The 24853-nt window shown below is 44.4% G+C and overlaps 1 protein-coding gene across 1 annotated transcript in view; it reads left to right on the forward strand.

Moving 5' to 3' along the window:
* The window catches only part of LOC124622690, a 101725-nt gene that overhangs the window by 41571 nt on the left and 35301 nt on the right, over window positions 1-24853 (forward strand). The window contains exon 3 of the mRNA XM_047148481.1: window positions 14914-15104. Coding sequence (XP_047004437.1) covers window positions 14914-15104 — 191 coding nt within the window. The remainder of the gene's footprint in view (window positions 1-14913; window positions 15105-24853) is intronic.

A 24853-nucleotide genomic window follows, 5' to 3' on the forward strand; every position in this document is an offset into this window, starting at 1 on the left:
ATAAATGCTTTAAACGTAAGATTTTCTTACACCATGCACATTAAAATGTACGAAATTTCTCCATATAATATACACGACAATATAAAACAAATTCAGCATTATTTTAAATTATTGTGGGTGTTGCTGTTGTTGTGGTCTTCAGTCCTGATGCAGCTCTCCATGCTACTCTATCCTGTGATTAAGTTATGCTCTGTGCAAAGTTCTACCAGGCGGCTTCCTCTTTCATTTCTTAGCCCCAATCCATATTCACCTGCTACGTTTCCTTCTCTTCCTTTTCCTACTGTCGAATTCCAGTCACCCATGACTATTAAATTTTCGTCTCCCTTCACTATCTGAATTATTTCTTTTATCTCATCATACATTTCATCAATTTCTTCATCATCTGCAGAGCTAGTTGGCATATAAACTTGTACTACTGTAGTAGGCGTGGGCTTCGTGTCTATCTTGGCCACAATAATGCGTTCACTATGCTGTTTGTAGTAGCTTACCCGCACTCTTATTTTTTTTATTCATTATTAAACCTACTCCTGCATTACCTCTATTTGATTTTGTATTTATAACCCTGTATTCACCTGACCAAAAGTCCTGTTCGTCCTGCCACCGAACTTCACTAATTCCCAATATATCTAACTTTAACCTATCCATTTCCCTTTTTAAATTTTCTAACCTACCTGCCCGATTTAGAGATCTGACATTCTACGCTCCGATCCGTAGAACGCCAGTTTTCTTTCTCTTGATAACGATGTCCCCTTGAGTAGTCCCCGCCAGGAGATCCGAATGGGGGACTATTTTACCTCCGGAATATTTTACTCAAGAGGATGCCATCATCATTTAACCATACAGTAAAGCTGCATGCCCTCGGGAAAAATTACGGCTGTAGTTTCCCCTTGCTTTCAGCCGTTCGCAGTACCACAACAGCAAGGTCGTTTTCGTTAGTGTTACAGGGCCAGATCAGTCAATCATCCAGACTGTTGCCCTTGCAACTACTGGAAAGGCTGCTGCCCCTCTTCAGGAACCACACGTTTGTCTGGCCTCTCAACAGATACCCCTCCGTTGTGGTTGCACCTACGGTACAGCTGTCTGTATCGTTGAGGCACGCAAGCCTCCCCACCAACGGCAAGGTCTATGGTTCATGGGGGGCATTGTGGATGACCCTCTAAATATTCTGATCTGTATCAAGAATATTTCAGTACATTACTATGCCTTGGCGAAGATAACTGATTATGAACTAGTGACTGCTGTTTAATTATCTTGTTCCTCAAGTGGAGATTGACATCATGATCATTCAACAGAACAAGCTCTGAAATTCTTCTCACAAAATTCTTCCATCATCGAAAGCCGTGTACGTCTCACGACTGTAGCTGTGCCGTCGAGCCTTTGGGATCACCGGGTGAACAAGTGCCTTGTATTGCGGTATGATGATCAAACCGGTTTTTTCACACTGACCACCCGCCTTTCATGGTTTTAAAGGAAACTAATGCTGAGTTTGGATCGAGAACTCGAGACTCTCTTTTTGAAGCACCAAATGTCTTTGTGACAGCATCGAAATCTGGTGAACAAACGTCTGACTCGGTCAAAATATATTTGAATGATGTTTTCCTTCCCGGAGAAAAACCTGTATTATTGTTCGATTCTTGGAGCTTTCAGTGTGAAAGAACCGTAGAGAGCATCGTACCTACTGACGTTCATCATCCTATGGTTTAACTTCGGTTCAAATTTTGTCCTCTATTATCCTGTTCATTCCGTTCAACATATGCAGTAATTCTTCCTCAGATTCCTTGAGGATTATCGGATCTTGTCGGGTTGATATCCTTTCAGCTTGATTTTCACACTACTGGCCATTAAAATTGCTACACCAAAAAGAAATGCAGATGATAAACGGGTATTCATTGGACAAATATATTATACTAGAACTGACATGTGATTACATTTTCACGCAATTTGGGTGCATAGGTCCTGAGAAATCGGTACCCCGAACAACCATCTCTGGCTGTAATAACGGCCTTGATACGCCAGGGCATTGAGTCAAACAGAGCTTGGGTGGTGTGTACAGGTACAGCTGCCCATGCAGCTTCAACACGACACCACAGTTCATCAAGAGTAGTGACTGGCTTATTGTGACGAGCCAGTTGCTCGGCCACCATTGACCAGACGTTTTCAATTGGTGAGAGATCTGGAGAATGCGCTGGTCAGGGCAGCAGTCTAACATTTTCTGTATCGAGAAAGGCCCGTACAGGACCTGCAACATGCTGTCGTACATTATCCTGCTGAAATGTAGAGTTTCGCAGGGATCGAATGAAGGGTAGAGCCAGGGGTCGTAACACATCTGAAATGTAACGTCCACTGTTCAAAGTGCCGTCAGTGCGAACAAGAGGTGACCGAGACGTGTAACCAACTGCACCCCATACCATCACGCCGGGTGATACGCCAGTATGGCAATGACGAATATACGCTTCCATTGTGCGTTCACCGCGTTGCCGCCAAACACAGATGCGGCCATCATGATGCTGTAAACAGAACCTCGAATCATCCGAAAAAATGACGTTTTGCCATTCGTGCACCCAGGTTCGTCGTTGAGTACACCATCGTAGACGCTCTTGTCTCTGATGCAGCGTCAAGGGTAACCGCAGCCACGGCCTCCGAGGTGATAGTCCATGCTGCTGCAAACGTCGTCGAACTCGGTGTTCCTTATTACCTTCCTGAACCCACCGATTCCATATTCTGCTAACAGTCATTGGATCTCGACCAACGCGAGCAGCAATGTCGCGATACGATAAACCGCAATCACGATAGGCTACAATCTGACCTTTATCAAAGTCGGAAACGTAATGGTACGCATTTGTTCTCCTTACACGAGGCATCACAACAACGTTTCACCAGGCAAGGCCCGTCAGCTGCTGTTTGCGTATGAGAAATCGGTTGGAAACTTTCCTCATGTCAGCACGTTGTAGGTGTCGCCACCGGCACCAACCTTGTGTGAATGCTCTGAAAAGCTAATCATTTGCATATCACAGCATCTTCTTCCTGTCGGTTAAATTTCGCGTCTGTAGCACGTCATCTTCGTGGTGTAGCAATTATAATGGCCAGTAGTGTAATCACCCGTGATTCAACCTTTTTCTCCTTCATTGCTTCTTCGGTACATAGGATGAACAGTGGGGAAGATATCTTGTATTCCTTCCTTATTTTCTTTTTAAACCGAGCGCTTCGTTCTTAGGCTTCCCTTCTTATTGCTAAAAAAAAAAAAAGTCTCTGAGCACTATGGGACTTAACTTCTGAGGTCATCAGTCCCCTAGGACTTAGAACTACTTAAACCTAACTAACCTAAGGACATCACAGACATCCATGCCCGAGGCAGGATTCGAACCGGAGACCGTAGCGGTCGCGCAGATCCAGACTGTAGCGCCTAGAACCGCTCGGCCATCCCGGCCGGCTTTTTTATTGCCCCGTCTTGGTTCTTGTATACAGCGTGTCCCGTGAAGAATTGTCAATATTCAGTGATATGACAGGAACGATCATTCGAAGCAAAAAAGTGAAGTACACACGATCTCTAAAACGCATACCTTAAGAGTTACCATCACTAATTCATCTTCCATACTTTCAGACAAACATCTCCTACTCCAAACTCTGTGCTTTTCATGTTTTTGGATGAGACAGTATGGCCCAAAACAAAAAAATAGTTTAGTAATCTTAGGCTCTAAAATGCATGTCTTGAGAGCTATGAGCACTTGTTGAGTAGAAGATATGTTTCACAGCAGCGAAGATAAAGTAGTGCTCTTAGTTCTTACGGTACACACTTTAGACCCCATGTTTACCGGTCTTTTTGTCTTGTTTTGGCTCATACTAGCACTTCTCAAAATATTGGAAGCAAAGAGCCAGCAGTGGAAGAGATATATTTCGGAGTATCGAAGATGAAGCAGTATTTATAGCTCGTAAAGTATCCTTTTCAGAGCCCATGTTTACATCTACATCTACATCTACATCTATACTCCGCGAGCCACCTTACGGTGTGTGGCGGAGGGTACTTATTGTACCACTATCTGATCCCCCCTTCCCTGTTCCATTCACGAATTGTGCGTGGGAAGAACGACTGCTTGTAAGTCTCCGTATTTGCTCTAATTTCTCGGATCTTTTCGTTGTGATCATTACACGAGATATATGTGGGCGGTAGTAATATGTTACCCATCTCTTCCCGGAATGTGCTCTCTCGTAATTTCGATAATAAACCTCTCCGTATTGCGTAACGCCTTTCTTGAAGTGTCCGCCACTGGAGCTTGTTCAGCATCTCCGTAACGCTCTCGCGCTGACTAAATGTCCCCATGACGAATCGCGCTGCTTTTCGCTGGATCATGTCTATCTCTTCTATTAATCCAACCTGGTAAGGGTCCCATACTGATGAGCAATACTCAAGAATCGGACGAACAAGCGTTTTGTAAGCTACTTCTTTCGTCGATGAGTCACATTTTCTTAGAATTCTTCCTATGAATCTCAACCTGGCGCCTGCTTTTCCCACTATTTGTTTTATGTGATCATTCCACTTCAGATCGCTCCGTTTCACGCGAAAGATTGTTCCTGTCGTATCCGTGGACGTTGACCATTCCTTCTGTGACACCCTGTATATGGTGTGTTATACGCGTTCATGTATACCTTATATCTAGTTTTCTGAGAACAGTTTTACGTCATAATTTTTTTCTAACTGAACTATTCCAAAGCACGTGTCTTGGTATTTCTTAAATCTTGAGTCGATTATCCATCGGAAAGTTAGGACAATCTCTCTTGTGCCTTTACCGTTCTTAAAGACAAATTTGTCTTCATTTAACAGACCCTCAATTTCCTTTTGCATTTTTCTCTAAATTACTCTTGTCAGCTACTTCGAAGCATGAGCTGTTAAGCTCATTGCACGATAGTTCCCGCATTCATTTGCCTTAGATATCTTTGGAATTCTATGGACGATATTTTTCCAAGGGCCGAATGCTACCCGGGTATAACAGCCAATAAGAGTGAATGTAATTGTTTGCCACACGATCATTATTTGGAGACAATTTCTTCCTTCTGCAAGATGCTGTTTTATAGTTTTGTTATTACCTAAACACGTTTCAGCATTTTTTATGTGCTATCTTGAGTGGGATTATTCTTTATTTTCTTTCTGAAAAAATCTTATTACATGTTAACCTCCTATGTGGGTTTTATGAATTTTTGGCTGTAAGGTATTTCTATGAACAAAAGTGTCAAATGTTTTGCATTAGATTACGCATAGAACGCAGTCACGTTCAGGTTTTATATGTTATTCAGTCACGCTATGTTGGAAGATTTAGGTCTAGGATACTAAATTTGGGAATAATACAGTTATATATTTGTTCGCATGCGTCACATGGGACTGTCAGTTGTGTATTATGGCAGTTTTACGTCTGTTGCACATTTTACAGATTTTCATCTGTAAAGCAATAAGATGTTTCCAATTTTGCTGTTTTTGTCCATTTCAGACAGAGAATCGCTTTATATAGCAATGTTTAGCACGTTACTTACGGGTCTTTTGATATTGAGCTCTTGCTTCCCTTGTTTATGACGTGTTAATGCGCTTATTTCTTTTGCTGTCATCATTTCTTACAGTTACACAATGATTTGATACAATTTAAGCAGCAAAGCACGAAGTTTCGCCTTAATTTCACGTGTTGTTACATATGTGTGATGTTCATTTGCTTCAAAATTGTTAAGGCTTTCGTGGCCACTTCTTGACAAATTGCCTGTTGGCTCCTGCCTCGGGTTCTTCGGCCGACATCCATCTAATGATTTTACTGACGTTTCGCCAGCACGAGTGGCTGGCATTGTCAAAGCTTCACCCTCCCTCCATTGCCGGTGGTGAACTGAAGCCGAGCTCTCGGCCGCAGACTACAGGGTGTTACAAAAAGGTACGGCCAAACTTTCGGGAAATATTCCTCACACACAAATAAAGAAAAGATGTTATGTGGGCATGTGTCCGGTAACGCTTAATTTCCATGTTAGAGCTCATTTTAGTTTCGTCAGTATGTAGTGTACTTCCTCGATTCACCGCCAGTTGGCCCAATTGAGGGAAGGTAATGTTGACTTCGGTGCTTGTGTTGACATGCGACGCCGGCCGAAGTGGCCGCGTGGTTCTGGCGCTGCAGTCTGGAACCGCGAGACCGCTACGGTCGCAGGTTCGAATCCTGCCTCGGGCATGGATGTGTGTGATGTCCTTAGGTTAGTTAGGTTTAACTAGTTCTAAGTTCTAGGGGACTAATGACCTCAGCAGTTGAGTCCCATAGTGCTCAGAGCCATTTGAACCATTTTGACATGCGACTCATTGCTCTACAATACTAGCATCAAGCACATCAGTGCGTAGCATCAATAGGTTAGTGTTCATCACGAACGTGGTTTTGCAGTCAGTGCAATGTTTACAAATGCGGAGTTGGCAGATGCCCATTTGATGTATGGATCATCACGGGGCAATAGCCGTGGCGCGGTACTTTTGTATCGAGACAGATTTCCAGAACGAAGGTGTCCCGACAGGAAGACGTTCGAAGCAATTGATCGGCGTCTTAGGGAGCACGGAACATTCCAGCCTATGACTCGCGACTGGGGAAGACCTAGAACGACGAGGACACCTGCAATGGACGAGGCAATTCTTCGTGCAGTTGACGATAACCCTAATGTCAGCGTCAGAGAAGTTGCTGCTATACAAGGTAACGTTGGAGAGTGCTTCGGGAGAACCAGTTGTTTCCGTACCATGTACAGCGTGTGCAGGCACTATCAGCAGCTGATTGGCCTCCACGGGTACACTTCTGCGAATGGTTCACCCAACAATGTGTCAATCCTCATTTCAGTGCAAATGTTCTCTTTACGGTTGAGGCTTCATTCCAACGTGATCAAATTGTAAATTTTCGCAATCAACATGTGTGGGCTGACGAGAATCCGCACGCAATTGTGCAATCACGTCATTAACACATATTTTCTGTGAACGTTTGGACAGGCGTTGTTGGTGATGCCTTGATTGGGCCCCATGTTCTTCCACCTACGCTCAATGGAGCACGTTATCATGATTTCATACGGGATGCTCTACCTGTGATGCTAGAACATATGCCTTTACAAGTACGGCACAACATGTGGTTCATGCACGATGGAGCTCCTGCACATTTCAGTCGAAGTGTTCGTACGCTTCTCAACAACAGATTCGGTGACCGATGGATTGGTAGAGGCGGACCAATTCCATGGCCTCCACGCTCTCCTGACCTCAACCCTCTTGACTTTCATTTATGGGGGCATTTGAAAGCTCTTGTCTACGCAACCCTGGTACCAAATGTAGAGACTCTTCGTGCTCGTATTGTGGACGGCTGTGATACAATACGCCATTCTCCAGGGCTGCATCAGCGCATCAGGGATTCCATGCGACGGAGGGTGGATGCATGTATCCTCGCCAACGGAGGACATTTTGAACATTTCCTGTAACAAAGTATTTGAAGTCACGCTGGTACGTTCTGTTGCTGTGTGTTTCCATTCCATGATTAATGTGATTTGAAGACAAGTAATAAAATGAGCTCTAACATGGAAAGTAAGCGTTTCCGGACACATGTCCACATAACATATTTTCTTTCTTTGTGTGTGAGGAATGTTTCCTGAAAGTTTGGCCCTACCTTTCTGTAACACCCTGTATATGTACCTGGCGCGCCAACGTCCGAAGGCTTCTCCGCGGTCATTTCCGGTGCGGTTCTCGTCTTGCTACCTGCGACGGTCGTTCGCTGCAGTACAGGAAGCCAGGATCCGTTTACTTTAAGGCTTTCTTCTTTCTTGTTGAAACTGATCGCGTGTTTTTCTATTTCTACAGCTTATCTGAACAAGCGCGTGTGACAGTGCATCTCTGCAGCCAGATCTTCCGTGTCGGCGAATTTTATTACGAGGTCGGTCTCAATCAGTGCGTACTCTGCGACGGCCGATTTCTCCACCTGCCCCAATCTGCAATGTCGCTTATGCTCTTTGATCCTTGTGTTAATTGATCGTCCAGTCATTCCGACAGAAACGTTTTTGCATGTGCATGGTATACGGTATATTCCCGACACTGCAAGTGGGTCACTTTTCTCCTTCGCCGATCTAAGACACTCTTTGATCTTCTTTTTCTGTTTGAAAATCGTCTTTACGCCATGTCTGCGCAATATACGGCCGATTCTGTCCGTCACTCTGGGAATGTATGGCAGAAAGGCCGTACCCGACATTTCTTTTTCTGATTCCTTACTTCGCCGAGTGTCTGGCTCTGTTACACTTCTAATATAATTTGTGGAGTGCTCCTCAGAACACTTTCCAGGTGTTGCATTTCTCGTCTGAGGTGCTGCGGCTCACATATTCGTCCTGTTCTCGTTACGAGCGTATTAATCATGCCTCTTTTCTGGCTCGGGTGGTGGTGTGATATTTTTTACAGGTATCGGTGTGTGTGTGTCGGTTATCAATACGCGAATAGTTTAAACAAGAAAGAGGAAAATCTTGAGGTAAACAGATCCTGGTTCCAGTACTGCAGCGAACGACCGTCGCAGGCAGCAAGAGGAGAACCGCACCGGAAATGACCGCGGAGAAGCTCTCGGACGTTGGCGCGCCAGGTACATATAGTCTGCGGCCGCGAGCTCGGGGATGAGCTGGGTGCCCCACAGCGTGAGGGAGATGTGCTCAGGGTTTCGGTTGGTCTTGTTGTGGATGTTTCGGTGTTTGAAAAGGGTGAGTTGGGTGTTGGTGGGGTTGGGTTTAATGCGCCACTGTCGCATCCAGTCTTGTAGTTTGGTAAGGTAGGTCGCTGTCTGGTTGTTGATAGTGTTTGTCGAGGGTCCTGATTTCCAATAGGCTGTGTCGTCTGCGTATAGTTGTTGTGTTGTTCTTGTCTGGGTGGGGATGTCGATGCTGTAAAGGGAGTAGAGCAGGGGTGAGATAATCCCGCCCTGGGCTACTCCTGCTTCGGGGGCAAAGGAGGATGAAGTGGTTTGGTTGATGTGGATTTGGCAGCGTCTGTCGTGTAGGAGAGTTTGGATTAGTCGTACTGTCTGGGGTGGGAAGCTTATCTTTAGCAGTTTGTGTAAAATTCCATCATGCCAGATTTTGTCGAATGCCCGCTCGATATCCAAGAAGACAGTGGGCGTGCACTGTCCAAGGTTCTGGTGTCTTGTGATGTCTGAAGTAAGTCGGAGAAGAGGATCATTGGTGGAGTGGAGTTTGCGGAAGCCAGACTGGAGGTGAGGGATGAGTTGGAGTTTGTCAGTATAGTGTGTGAGTCTGTCTGTAATTATTCTCTCAAAGGTCTTACGGAGGACATCAAGGAGGGATATGGGGCGGTAGGATTTGGGATTTGATCTGGGTTTACCTGGTTTGGGGATCATGATGACCTTAGCGGATTTCCAAGCTGTGGGATGGTGTTGTGGGAAAGGCAGACGTTGAAAAGGAGGGTGAGGAGGGGAATGATAGTGTTGAGGGGGCAGTTGCGGAGGTGTAGTCGCTGTATTCCGTTTTCGCCGGGGGCTGAATTCTTGCCTGAGAAGATGGCCTTTTTTACTTCTCTCTCAGTGATTGCATTCTGAAGTTTAGTGTCTTCTTCTGAAGGGGCCGTGGGAGAGACGAGTAGTAGAGGGAGTTCTGTGGCGACTGTGTGGTGGAATGTTTCGTTGAAGAGGGGGTCCTGTGGAAATTTGTGGGTATCTTCTAAGACGATTTTGAAGGCTTCTGCTATGTGGGTGGGGTCAGTGGTGGGAGAGTTGTCTATGTTTAGTTTGAAGGTCCTGTCAGTGTTTTGTCCTGTGAGTCTCTTGAACTTGTTCCAAAATTTGCGTCTTTGTCTGTAGTCAAGTTTGGAGCAAGTTTCGTCTCATTGTTTTTGTCGGTGTTCAGAGGTGAGGCGCTTAATTTCGTTGTTCAGTCTGTTCCAAATTGTTTTAAGGTCGGGGTTTCTGTCTTTGTTGATTTCGCGGTAGAGCCTTCTTTTTTCTCGGATCAGTCTGAGAATTTCAGGGGGTAGGTGCAGTTTGAAGAAGGGGATGGTTTTGGTGGGGATGGCTCCGTCGATGGCTGTCTTGATGGTGTCTATTATTTTGTCATTGATGTGATTAAGGTCGTCAGTGTCGGTGATGGCTAGTGGGGCTAACAGGTTATTATTGATGGTCTCCTTGTGTTTTGCCCAGTCAGCTTTGCTGTAGAGTTTTATCGTTCGGGAAGTGGGAACTGGGGGATGGGGATTGATGGCAGTGGTGCTGAAGAGGATGGGTAGGTGGGGGCTGGTGAGGGTGTCACCTACTGAATACTGGGTGATGGTGTCGGCCCATGCCAAATACCTAGGCGTCCATCTAGACAAATACCTGAACCTGAGCAACCACGTAAGGGAGACCTTGAACACAGTCCGACAACGCCAATCCCTCATAAGGCGAATACAAGGCAAATTCATAGGCTGTAACGACAAGACAGCTATAAATACTTAAAAAAACGTTCATCCGCCCACTATTCGAATATGTGGCAGCGCCCCTGGCCTGCGTCTCCAGAACCCAAGCCGAAACAATCAACCGCACTGAGAGACGTATCTTACGCAGCATCCTTCGACTCCCCCCTCCACCCCCAGACAAGAGGTCTTTGAGGAAGCAAAACTAACACCTATTCAATCAAGACTAGCCAACCTGAGAGCCCGCTGTGGGAAAACCACCCTCACCTCCCGACCGGACCTACACACAATATACACCCACAGAACCCGACACAGAAACAAACCCAAACACAAATACACCTACCCACCCAGAACAATCATAAACAACACCCTCCACACCTTCCCTGACACAATACACCAACACGACCATGCAAGACAACTACACATACAGACCAACGACACTCCCACCCCTCCCCACCTCCAGGCGCTGAACCCCGACCGCCCACCACCATAAACCCGCCCAAGTCGACCGTAACCAAAACAGCAAAACAACTCCGCTACCACTGGCGCCCTAGCAACAACGCAACAAAACCCATTACGCATCGCGTACAGTGGCTTGAGCCCAAATAAAAATATAAATTAAGTCGTTGTAAAGCCACATCAAAGCAGTCCACACAATCACACAATTGTTAACCCATTCCCATCCTCACTCAGGCCATTGGTACAAAGTAACTCAATAAGATGCTATCAAAATTCTTAATTTCCATATTAAGTAAAATGTTACTAGTTTATAAGATAATGTAAAGACAAACAAAAACGAAATTACTTACGAAAAAACAGTATCTAGTTATTTATTTATTTTTTGAAAAATTGTAATTAGTCTCTAAGTTAACAAAACAATTATGTATTATTAAAAGCTACACAAAAGCTACTTAAGAAAAACTGTAATTAGTATGTAAGTTAGCAATAAGTTCAACCTAAATAAAAAAAGCAAAAGAAATACCCTCATCTCTGGCCCCATTAGAGCAATAAGGCCCATCCGCCTCCCTTTAGGAGCGGAAATGAATAGTATAAAAAAATAAATAAATAAGAATAAAAAAAAGCTCGGCTCCAGTTCACCACCGGCAGTGAAGGTGAATCTTTGACAATGGCAGCCACTCGTGCTGGCGAAACGTCAGTAAAATCATTAGATGAACATCGGCCGAAGAACCCGAGACAGGAGCCAATAAGCAGTTTGTTCATTTGCTTCGTTTCGAAAGTGGTGCGCGACTTCGAAGTGTCGTTTGTAACACGCCCGGGAGGAAAGTGGGTTAATATGCAGAACTAATAAAGGCTAGCCTTTAGCACTCGAGACTGTACAACACTCCTTTGACACAGGAACGGGGCTGGATACTTAACGACCGTGTGCCTAAACCAACGTACCTGATCCTTCCTGCGGCAGTTGATCTGTTGCTCTGTGCACTGCCTGCTATGATGTGTCCTGTAAACACTAGCACGGAGAGGAGAGAGGAGCCATTCACATCAACAATACCAAGTTGATCTTGTAGAATTCACTGTTAAACACTCGCACAGGGTTGGGCTGCACTGTTTACAATTAACATTATTCCACAATGGACGTGATCAATATTTGTACTCCAAGTACGCGTCCGTTGTGACGTATAAGGTTGCTGTCTAAATGTTGGCATCCAATGCAAAACGCGGTGCATAGACCACAAAATAATCATTGCTCAACAGATGTTCTATCAGTCGACGATTGGCACAGTTCTTACAACAGTACCAAACAATTCAATAGTTTATAACACGATCGTGCGCGTGATCGAATCGCGACGCGGATGCTCCATAAAATTTCGGGTACGATATACGAACGTGAAAGTACCTGCGCTCGTGATATTCAGCCATTCAAAACGACGTGTTTCTTTCACTTAGAACTTGCAATTAGGATCATACCAGTCCAAATTATTTTTCCGTAACCGTCGCGACGCGGTTGATTGTTGTTCTCCTGACACGACACACGAAACCGAGAAACATCACCTTTTGGATAAACATTAATACTGCGTCATGAACACTGAAATTAAAGGCAAAACTTGAGTGGCAAACTTTATCGATTACTTCACCATAATTTGTAAGACACGTACTGCTACCACGGCATCAACACAACACTCTGACCGTGCTCCACGAAAGTTACGCCACGACTCCCCACTGTTGCTCTGCACTCGGCAGAGAGGCGACTATCGATTGTCAACGATACAATTCTGTGCTTACATGTTGACAATTTGAGATGTTTAACTTGTATGTGTGTGTGTGTGTGTGAGAGAGAGAGAGAGAGAGAGAGGGAGAGAGAGAGAGAGAGAGGGAGAGAGAGAGAGAGAGAGAGAGAGGGAGAGAGAGAGAGAGAGAGCGGCGGAGAGGCAGTTAGGAGGAGAGGGAGTCGCATTTGATATCGATGGTAACCATATGCTCTGTTTTTTTTGGGGGGGGGGGGGGGTGGAGGGCGCATTTACACAGTTCTACTCTGGAAAATAGCGTTGTATTGAATGGATATGTGTATTCTTTTAGCACTTTTCCGCATGGAGCATTGACTTTTGGATGTGATAATTCTCTTCTATTGTGAGCTTTTGATACAGGGTGTTGCTAGTTCTATGAATTTTTAAGTTAGTTTCGTTGGGTGGTGACTGAGGACTATTACACTACTGGCCAATTGTTGCTACACCACGAAGATGGCCTGCTATAGACGCGAAATTTAACCGACAGGAAGAGAATGCTGTGATATGAAAATGATTAGCTTTTCAGAGCATTCACACAAGGTTGGCGCCGGTGGCGACACCTACAACGTGCTGACATGAGGAAAGTTTCCAACCGATTTCTAATACACAAACAACAGTTGACCGACGTTGCCTGGTGAAACGTTGTTGTGATGCCTCGTGTAAGGAGAAGAAATGCGTACCATCACGTTTCCGACTTTGATAAAGGTCGGATTGCAGCCTATCGCGATCGCGGTTTATCGTATCGCGACATTGCTGCTCGCATTGGTCGAGATCTAATGACTGTTAGCAGAATATGGAATCGGTGGGTTCAGGAGGGTAATACGGAACGCCGTGCTGGATCCCAACGGCCTCGTATCACTAACAGTCGAGATGACAGGCATCTTATCCGCATGGCTGTAACGGATCGTGCAGCCTCGTCTCGATCCCTGAGTCAGCAGATGGGGACGTTTTCAAGACAACAACCATCTGCACGAACAGTTCGACGACGTTTGCAGCAGCATGGACTACCAGCTCGGAGACCACGGCTGCGGTTACCGTTGACGCTGCATCAGAGACAGGAGCGCCTGCAATGGTGTACTCAACGACGAACCTGAGTGCACGTCACTTTTTCGGATGAATCCAGGTTCTGTTTACAGCATCATGATGGTCGCATCCGTATTTGGCGACATCGCGGTGAACGCACATTGGAAGCGTGTATTCGTCATCGCCATACTGGCGTATCACCCGGCGGGAAGGTATGGGGTGCCATTGGTTACACGTCTCGGTCACCTCTTGTTCGCATTGACGGCACTTTGAACAATGGACGTTACATTTCAGATGTGTTACGACCCACCGAGCGAGGTGGCGCAGTGGTTAGCACACTGGACTCGCATTCGGGAGGACGACGGTTCAATCCCGTCTCCAACCATCCTGATTTAGGTTTTCCGTGATTTCCCTAAATCGTTTCAGGCAAATGCCGGGATGGCTCCTTTGAAAGGGCACGGCCGAATTCCTTCCCCATCCTTCCCTAACCCGAGCTTCCGCTCCGTCTCTAATGACCTCGTTGTCGACGGGACGTTAAACACTAATCACCTACCTACCTGTTACGACCCGTGGCTCTACCCTTCATTCGATCCCTGCGAAACCCTACATTTCAGTAGGATAATGCACGACCGCATGTTGCAGGTCCTGTACGGGCATTTCTGGATACAAAAAATGTTCGACTGCTGTCCTGGCCAGAACATTCTCCAGATCTCTCACCAATTGAAAACGTCTGGTCAATGGTGGCCGAGCAACTGGCTTGTCACAATACGCCAGTCACTACTCTTGATGAACTGTGGTATCGTGTTTAAGCTGCATGGGCAGCTGTACCTGTACACGCCATCCAAGCTCTGACTCAATGCCCAGGCGTATCAAGGCCGTTATTACGGCCAGAGGTGGTTGTTTTGGGAACTGATTTCTCTGGTCGATGCACCCAAATTGCGTGAAAATGTAATCACATGCCAGTTCTAGTATAATATATTTATCCAATGAATACCCGTTTATCATTTGCGTTTCTTCATGGTGTAGCAATTTTAATGGCCAGTAGTGTAGGTAACCAGCAATTGTTGAGTGGGGGCCATTGATTTTTAATGCTCTGATTCTTCTGTATACCTGGTTCTAAAATTCTTACAGCCAAAAGATGGTCATTACCTGTATGGCTTGCAAAGGTATCCATATCCCAAGATACGTCTGTCGTTTAATGAGTTAAATAGAGCAGATCTATTCTCTTTGCAGAGTCCGCTTCTAACAGCGTGCAGAATGACGTGTACTTCGTGATGAACGCAGTGCAGCTGCCGGCCACTGTGACTTCGTGCACCTGTTCGGGCGTGGATGGCACGTGCGTGGGACAAGAAGGCTGCGCCATCGCCCAGGGCGCCACAATGGAGTACCACGCGCAGGTGCTCGTCAGCAGGGGCTTGCCGCCGGTGAGTGTAGCACGCTGCAGTCAGTCCGCTCTATACCCAGCTACAGTCGCACCAAAAAGTATTGCCACAGTTACATTTTAGTGGTTGTAGGTTAAACGAAACATATATTTCAGAACAGATCCCAGACACGTGCCACCTTATATTACATAGGTTACAAATATGTCCAAATCACCTGTCCGTAAAGTAACATACAGTTTTATGAAAATAAACATCGTTCTTCTGCATCCAAAAAAGTATTGGCGCACGCGTATCAATCGGACAGTGTGTTCGTTTTCTTCATTGATGTTCACCTTCTAATAGCTAGTGTGCATCCCTTTAGCATCTATAACAGCACGTAAACGCCTAGCAATGCTTTGTATTAAATTCATCTACATCTACATGATTACTCTGCAAATCACATTTATGTGCTTGGCAGAGGGTTCATCGAACCACAATCATACTATCTCCCTACCATTCCACTCCCGATCAGCGCGCGGGAAAAACGAACACCTAAACCTTTCTGTTCGAGTTCTGATTTCTCCTATTTTATTTTGATGATCATTCCTACCTATGTAGGTTGGGCTCAACAAAATATTTTCGCATTCGGAAGAGAAAGTTGGTGACTGAAATTTCGTAAATAGATCTCGCCGCGGCGAAAAACGTCTTTGCTTTAATGACTTCCATCCCAACTCGCGTATCATATCTGCCACACTCTCTCCCCTATTACGTGACAATACAAAACGAGCTGCCCTTTTTAGCACCCTTTCGATGTCCTCCGTCAATCCCACCTGGTAAGGATCCCACACAGCGCAGCAATATTCTAACAGAGGACGAACGAGTGTAGTGTAAGCTGTCTCTTTAGTGGACTTGTTGCATCTTCTAAGTGTCCTGCCAATGAAACTTGGCTCGCCTTCCCTACAATATTATCTATGTGTTCTTTCCAACTGAAGTTGTTGGTAATTTTAACACCTAGGTACTTAGTTGAATTGACAGCCTTGAGAACTGTACTATTTATCGAGTAATCGAATTCCAACGGATTTCTTTTGGAACTCATGTGGGTCACCTCATACTTTTCGTTATTTAGCGTCAACTGCCACCTGCCACACCATACAGCAATCTTTTCTAAATCGCTTTGCAACTGATACTGGTCTTCGGATGACCTTACTAGACGGTAAATTAGAGCATCATCTGCGAACAACCTAAGATAACTGCTCAGATTGTCACCCAGGTCATTTATATATATCAGGAACAGCAGAGGTGATATCAGGGGTAATTTTCGACCATTCTTCCAGGAGCACTTTCTCTAAGTCGTTTTTACCGGACGGACGCCTTTTTCTGCTTTGTGTGTCAAGAAGAGTCCAAAGGTTCGCAGTCCATGACTGCAGCGCCTCAGACCGCTCGGCGTAGCACCAAATATCTACGCACAGACCAGGCAATTTCCCAAATTACGGATCGGAGGTTTGAGGAGCGCAGCTGGCTCCCTACAGTAACGCATATGTGTTTCATCGGCTTTAGATCAGACGTATTTTGTGGCCATGACGTCAACGTGAATTAACTGGAATGCTCCTCAAAACACTGTAGCAAGAATCAGGCCTTGTACATAGACAGTTATCCAGATGGAAGATCCCATCGCCATCAGGGAAGACATCGAGCGTGAAGGGGTGACATGGTCTGCAATAACATTCACATAGCTCACGGCTTGTCATGCTGCTTCTTTTTTATTAGTACCACAGGTGCGATGAAAGTCCAGGTAATACTGCCCTCATCAGTTTGCATCCGTGGCGTGATGCATCTTTCGAACAGCCGTTTGTCCAGATGACGGCTTATCCTGAAACGGTCACTGACCTGGTGTATCAAGAAATGTGATTCATCTCACCACGCGACACATTTCCATAGATCCATGCGCCAGTTTCGATGACCCAGCGCCCACTACAGTTGTATCTGACATTGTTACTGGGTCAACATGGGAACACACAGGGATCGGCTGCTGAGAAGCCCCTTGTTTGACATAATGTACTGAGCAAAATGTTGAGAAACACAGCACCAGTATTGCACTCTGTCGTTATATCCTCCTCAGAGAGAGCTTTAGAGAGCGGGCAAGCCTCCAACATCAATGTTCTACGATGAAGCGTAGACATAAAACAGCTTGTCGCCTACTCATGGTTTCAGTATCCTTCGACGACTTTCCATAGACACTCACGACAGTAGCTTGCGAAAAGCCGACCAGCTTTTCCGTTTCTGAGATTCTCTTTCTCAGGTGGCGGACCATAGCAACCTCACCTTTCACAAAATCACTTATATCTGTGGATTTCATGATTTGTGGTTTGCATCGTCGCTAGACTGACTCTCCATTCATCTCTGGTCTGGAAATATACACTCATGTTGAGAAAAGAAAAAAACGGGACACCCTGAACGACTAGAGACAGAACGTTTATATTCACAGGATGTGTACATTAGTATGCTCTGGAGAAATAATTAGCATTTTAGTCACCTCGGTTCAGCATTTATCCTGTTGCCTAGTAGTCACAGAGTCTCCATGGGCCATGAGAGGTTGATCCATGCATGATGGCATCGACGCTTATAAGGCGTGATTGGCGGCATGTAGTATACCCATTCATGCTGCATTCACATGGATCCAAAGTTCATCCGTGGTGGTTGGCACTGGGTCACAGAACTGCAACTGCTTTTGCGCATGCGCAACGTGCGTGACGTAATTGCCTTATGGGCCAAATGCACAAGCATTGATATACGAGGTGCGGCTAGAAAAAAACCGGACTGATGCTGGAAAAAACATTTATTTACAATTATTTACAATTTCATGTTATCTCCTTCAATGTACTCTCCTCCTCGGTCTCTACACCGCTCCATACGAATTTTCCACTGTTCATAGCAATGCTGCAGATCATTTTCGGTAAGTTCATACATTACTTCCGTCGCTTCTTCTTTTACTGCTTCAACAGTCTCAAATCTAGTTCCTTTCAAAGCTGACTTGACTTTAGGGAAAAGAAAAAAGTCACAGGGGGCCAAATCAGGTGAGTGGGGTGGATGATCTAAGATGGGAATGTTGTGTTTTGCCAAAAACGTCTTCACTGACAACGCACTGTGAGCTGGGGCATTGTCTTGGTGAAGGATCCATGACTTTTTTCTCCACAAATCGTTCCGTTTTCTCCGTACTCGCTCACGTAGGGTAGCCAGGACGCTAATGTAGTAATGCTGATTCACTGTTTGTCCCTCTGGTACCCAATCAATGTGCACAATCCCTTTGATGTCAAAAAAAAACAATCATCATTGCCTTGAATTTCGATTTTGACATTCGTGCTTTTTTTTGTCGTGGAGAACCAGGAGTTTTCCAATGCATCGATTGGCGTTTAGTTTCGGGATCGTAAGTAAAAAACCACGATTCATCGCAAGTAATAACATTTTGTAAGAAGGTGGGATCACTTTCAATGTTTTCCAGTATGTCAGAACAAATCATTCTTCGGCGTTCCTTCTGTTCAATTGTGAGACACTTTGGAACCATTTTTGAACACACTTTGTTCATGTTGAAACTTTCATGAAGAATCTGCCTAACACTTTCCTTGTCAACTCCTGTTAACTCAGACACTGCTCTGATTGTTAAACGGCGATCTTGTCGAACAAGTTTACCGATTTTTTCAATGTTTGCATCAGTTTTTGCTGACAATGGTCTGCCAGTGCGAGTGTCATCACTGGTGTCTTCGCGGCCATCTTTAAATCGTTTAAACCACTCAAACACTTGTGTTCGCGATAAACAACCATCACTGTACACTTGTTGTAACATTACAAACGTTTCACTTGCAGATTTTCCTAGTTTGAAACAAAATTTGATGTTAACACGCTGTTCTTTCTGTACACTCAACATTTTCCGACGCACAGACAAAACGTCAACTACTTAAAACAGACGCCACGGGCAGACTGAGTGCAGGAGGCAGATGAAACTCGAGCAGTAGGCGGAGCGAGAGTCACGTGACAGGCCACGCGACTTTCAGCCTTATTGCATTCGTTTTATTGTTTCACCAGTACTAGTCCGGTTTTTTTCTAGCCACACCTCGTATAATGTGCATGGTTCAACATGTGCGTTGCCTTTCAACAAGAAGTTTACGTCAGGGTCACGAGTTAGTAGCACACTGTGGCAGACTTTTACCCTCATTTGCTCGGTACAAATCCCGCTAGATGATAGCACACTCCTCAGGTATGCTGATTGACTCACTATTACTGGAGTAAAATTAGATCAGACGTCAGTATATATTAAAGATGTACTCTCACTAACCTATTTTGTGAATGAGTTATGGATTTTATCATACAGTAATCCATTTGAGCCCCCACCCCCCTCCCCCCTCCATGAACCATAGGCCTTGCCGTTGGTGGGGAGGCTTGTGTGCCTCAGCGATACAGATAGCAGTACCGTAGATGCAACCACAACGGAGGGGTATCTGTTGAGAGGCCAGACAAACGTATGGTTCCTGAAGAGGGGCGGCAGCCTTTTCAGTAGTTGCAAGGGCAACAGTCTGGATGATTGACTGACCTGGCCTTGTAACACTAACCAAAACGGCCTTGCTGTGCTGGTACTGCGAACGGCTGAAAGCAAGGGGAAACTACAGCCGTAATTTTTCCCGGGTAATGATGATGGCGTCCTGTTGGGTAAAATATTCAGGAGGTAAAATAGTCCCCTATTCGGATCTTCGGGCGTTATCAGGAGAAAGAAAACTGGCGTTCTACGGATCGGAGCGTGGAATGTCAGATCCATTAATCGGGCAGGCAGATTAGAAAATTTAAAAAGGGAAATGGATAGGTTAAAGTTAGATATAATGGGAATTAGTGAAGTTCGGTGGCAGGAGGAACAAGACTTTTGGTCAGGTGAATACAAGGTTATAGATACAAAATCAAATAGGGGTAATGCAGGAGTAGGTTTAATAATGAATAAAAAAATAGGAGTTCGGTTAAGCTACTACAAACAGCATAGTGAACGCATTATTGTGGCCAAGATAGACACGAAGCCCACGCCTACGACAGTAGTACAAGTCTAAATGCCAACTAGCTCTGCAGATGACGAAGAAATTGAAGAAATGTATGATGAGATAAAAGAAGTTATTCAGATGGTGAAAGGAGACGAAAATTTAATAGTCATGGGTGACTGGAATTCGGTAGTAGGAAAAGCAAGGGAAGGAAACGTAGTAGGTGAATATGGATTTGGGGGAAGAAATGAAAGAGGAAGCCGCCTGGTAGAATTTTGCACAGAGCACAACTTAATCATAGCTAACACTTGGTTCAAGAATCATAAAAGGAGGTTATATACATGGAAGAAGCCTGGAGATACTGACAGGTTTCAGATAGATTATATAATGGTAAGACAGAGATTTAAGAACCAGCTTTTAAATTGTAAGACATTTCCAGGGGCAGATGTGGACTCTGGCCACAATTTATTGGTTATGACCTGTAGATTAAAACTGAAGAAACTGCAAAAAGATGGGAATTTAAGGAGATGGGACCTGGATAAACTGACTAAACCAGAGGTTCTACAGAGTTTCAGGAAGAGCATAAGGGAACAATTGACAAGAATGGGGGAAAGAAATACAGTTGAAGAAGAATGGGTAGCTTTGAGGGATGAAGTAGTGAAGGCAGCAGGTAAAAAGACGAGGGTTAGTAGAAATCCTGAATTTAATTGATGAAAGGAGAAAATATAAAAATGCAGTAAACGAAGCAGGCAAAAAGTAATACAAACGTCTCAAAAATGAGATCGACAGGAAGTGCAAAATGGCTAAGCAGGCATGGCTAGAGGAGAAATGTAAGGATGTAGAGGCTTATCTCACTAGGGGTAAGATAGATACTGCCTACAGGAAAATTAAAGAGACGTTTGGAGAAAAGAGAGCCACTTGTATGAATATCAAGAGCTCAGATGGAAACCCAGTTCTAAGCAAAGAAGGGAAAACAGAAAGGTGGAAGGAGTGTATAGAAGGTCTATACAAGGGCGATGTACTTGAGGGCAATGTTATAGAAAGGGAAGAGGATGTAGATGAAGATGAAATGGGAAATATGATACTGTGTGAATAATTTGATAGAGCACTGAAAGACCTAAGTCGAAACAAGGCCCCAGAAGTAGACAACATTCCATTAGAACTACTGACAGCCTTGGGAGAGTCAGTCGTGACAAAACTCTACCAACTGGTGATCAAAATGTATGAGACAGGCGAAATACCCTCAGACTTCAAGAAGAATATAATAATTCCAATCCCAAAGAAAGCAGGTGTTGACAGATGTGAAAATTACCGAACTATCAGTTTAATAAGTCACGGCTGCAAAATACTAATGCGAATTCTTTACAGATGAATGCAAAAACTGGTAGAAGCCGACCTCGGGGAAGATCAGTTTGGATTCCGTAGAAATATTGGAACACGTGAGGTAATACTGACCCTACGACTTATCTTAGAAGCTAGATTAAGAAAAGGCAAACCTACATTTCTAGCATTTGTAGACTTGGAGAAAGCTTTTGATATTGTTGACTGCAATACTCTCTTTCAAATTTTGAAGGTGGCAGGGGTAAACTACAGGGAGCGAAAGACTATTTACAATTTGTAGAGAAACCAGATGGCAGTTATAAGAGTCGAGGGGCATGAAAGAGAAGCAGTGGTCGGGAAGGGAGTGAGACAGGGTTGTAGCCTATCCCCGATGTTATTCAATCTGTATATTGAGCAAGCAGTAAAGGAACCAAAAGAAAAATTCGGAGTAGGTATTAAAATCCATGGAGAAGAAATAAAAATTCCGTGGTTCGCCGATGACATTGTAATTCTGTCAGAGACAGCACAGGACTTAGAAGAGCAGTTGAACGGAATGGACAGTGTCTTGAAAGGAGGATATAAGATGAACATCAACAAAAGCAAAACGAGGATAATGAAATGTAGTCTAATTAAGTCGGGTGATGCTGAGGGAATTAGATTAGGAAATGAGACACTTAAAGTAGTAAAGGAGTTTTGCTATTTGGGGAGCAAAATAACGGATGATGTTCGAAGTGGAGAGGATATAAAATGTAAACTGGCAATGGCAAGGAAAGCGTTTCTGAAGAAGAGAAATTTGTTAACACCGAGTATAGATTTAAGTGTCAGGAAGTCGTTTCTGAAAGTATTTGTGTGGAGTGTAACCATGTATGGAAGTGAAACATGGACGATAAATAGTTTGGACAAGAAGAGAATAGAAGCTTTCGAAATGTGGTGCTACAGAATAATGCTGGAGATTAGATGGGTAGGTCACATAACTAATGAGGAGGTATTGAATAGGATTGGGGAGAAGAGGAGTTTGTGGCACAACTTGACAAGAAGAAGGGATCGGTTGGTAGGACATGTTCTGAGGCATCAAGGGATCACAAATTTAGTATTGGAGGGCAGCGTGAAGGGTAAAAGTCGTAGAGGGAGACTAAGAGATGAATACACTAAACAGATTCAGAAGGATGTAGGTTGCAGTGAGTACTGGGAGATGAGGAAGCTTGCACAGGATAGAGTAGCATGGAGAGCTGCATCAAACCAGTCTCAGGCCTGAAGATCACAACAACAACAACAACAATCCATTTGAGGCGCTGACAACGGGAACTCCCCATCGCACCCCCTCTGATTTAGTGATAAAACGGGCTAGTGGATAGATCGTCAAAAACTGAACACAGATCAAGCATGAAAACAGGAAGAAGGTGTACTGAACTGTGGAAAGAAAAGCAATATATAAACAGTGAATGGACTGCAAGCAGGCGAGCCGTGTTCAAAACTCCCTAGTGCCAATTTTTTTTTCCGCAGCATTATGAACTATTTTTCCGGTCAATGAAATGTTTGTTCTCTTTCTGTAGTCTTGGCAGCTGTCACACTATACAATGGTTATAGTGTATGAGTCATGTGGTAATAATACTTTACCGTCGCATATAAATGTAATGAACAATGAGAGCAGGCGAGGTACTACACAGACATCTTAAAGAAATGAAAATAATAAATAAACGGCATTAACAATGTTAGAACAAATCAATTCAAGGGTCAAAACTTCCAAAACGGTACGCAACTTCAAAAACGTTAAAACATATGTTTTGATAGAACGCAGGGAAAACTGTGTGTTTGTGAAAGTGTTGCGTCCATTTATTGCAGCATGTGTGACAACTGTTTTCATGATTTCTTTGGGAGTGATCACATTTACACTAAAACCTAAATTGGGCAAGGCGGCATATCACACTGACTCATCAGGCGTAGAAGTTAGGTGCATCGATAAGAGATTCATATCATAAGACTCACATACTGTCACCAATGCCGTGTGTGATTCACCAGATGTGTTACAGGCGTAGAAGTTAGGTGCATCGATGAGAGATTCATAAGACTCACGTACTGTCACCAATGCCGTGTGTGACACACCTGACGTATTGTCTGGTGGAGCATTCAGTTGACTTGTCACTTTGTCATGAAAGGTTTGCGGTTCCCATTCGAAAGCCACTTCCTTTCAGCTGCTAATATGATAGTTGTCCAGAATCAACTTTCATTATAAGTCTCTTCCTTACAACTAGCTGCTGCAGACGGACGTTACACCACAACACAGACATAAATTTCAATATAACGAATAGACACGACAGTGATCAGACGGACAGTTCATAATTTTTGTGAAAATAAAATTGACACGGTGGAGCTTTGAGAACAGGCCCGTTCGCTTTGAAGTCCAACACTGTCACTGCTTAATCACGACGCCATGGCTCCTGGTCTGTGCCCGATGTTGTAATTCTTGAGCTTGTACCGTTCACTGTTTCTCATTCGCTTGTTTTCGCAGTTCAGTGCATCTTCTTCCTGTTTTTATTCTTGGTTGTAGTCAGTTTTTGATTCGGCGCTCTTGCCATTAAATCTGAGGTGGGGGAGGGGTGGGTGCTGCTTGTGAGAATCACAAGCACGTCAGTGTAGATTGTGAGATAGTAGCATTTATTGAAGCTTCTGAAATCTGTTGATCTTATGGTGAATCAGGTTTCCCGTGCTGTAGGCCCACATCGTATATAATTATGAATATTCACGAAAAGCTGTATCATTGGTTACGCTGTCATTCACTTAAGTGTGGGATGAACGGCGGTGTGCTTTAGGCACTTATGGATCTCCGCGCCTCAATTGTATTCTAGTCAAGCGACCATGTTGGTAGACATTACTACCTGAGTTTCATCATTTCCACAAACGGCACTTTGTGTTTGAAGGTGGTTGCTTACTATGTGGGAATGGGCTATCGCGTCAATGTGAAAATGAACTATGCTGAATCTATTTTAAATTGTGACAGGAACGTAAAGCTGTGATGATGGTCGTGAGCCGCGCTTGGGTAGCTCAGTCGGTAGATTACTTGCACGCGAAAAGCAAAGGTCCCGAGCTCGAATCTCGGTGCGGCAGGATGTTTCATATCAGCGAAGACTCCGCTGCAGAGTGAAAATCTCGTTCTGGGAACAGAAAAGAAGTTACCAAAAAAGGTTAGCCGCAAAGGAAATGGGGCCTCCTAGAACAAATCCTTTGATTGTGATAGTTAGCACAAGTTGTTGTGTGGGTGCAGCGTAAGAATATCTGATTTTCAGACCGGAAGTAAATTCGTGAATTAATACATATGTTAGGGATCTTGTACACTTGTACTAAAAAATGAAAAAGCACGAAAAACTCCCACTTACCCAAAAATGCGAAATGGAGAGTTCCAAAGGCTTACACTTTATTTCGTTATTGCCCTAAAGTGTACTTTATTATGTACAAAGCAACAAAATTCTAAAAATACAA

Source organism: Schistocerca americana, chromosome 1 (assembly GCF_021461395.2).
Source record: "Schistocerca americana isolate TAMUIC-IGC-003095 chromosome 1, iqSchAmer2.1, whole genome shotgun sequence".
In the NCBI taxonomy this organism is placed as follows: Eukaryota; Metazoa; Arthropoda; class Insecta; order Orthoptera; family Acrididae; genus Schistocerca; species Schistocerca americana.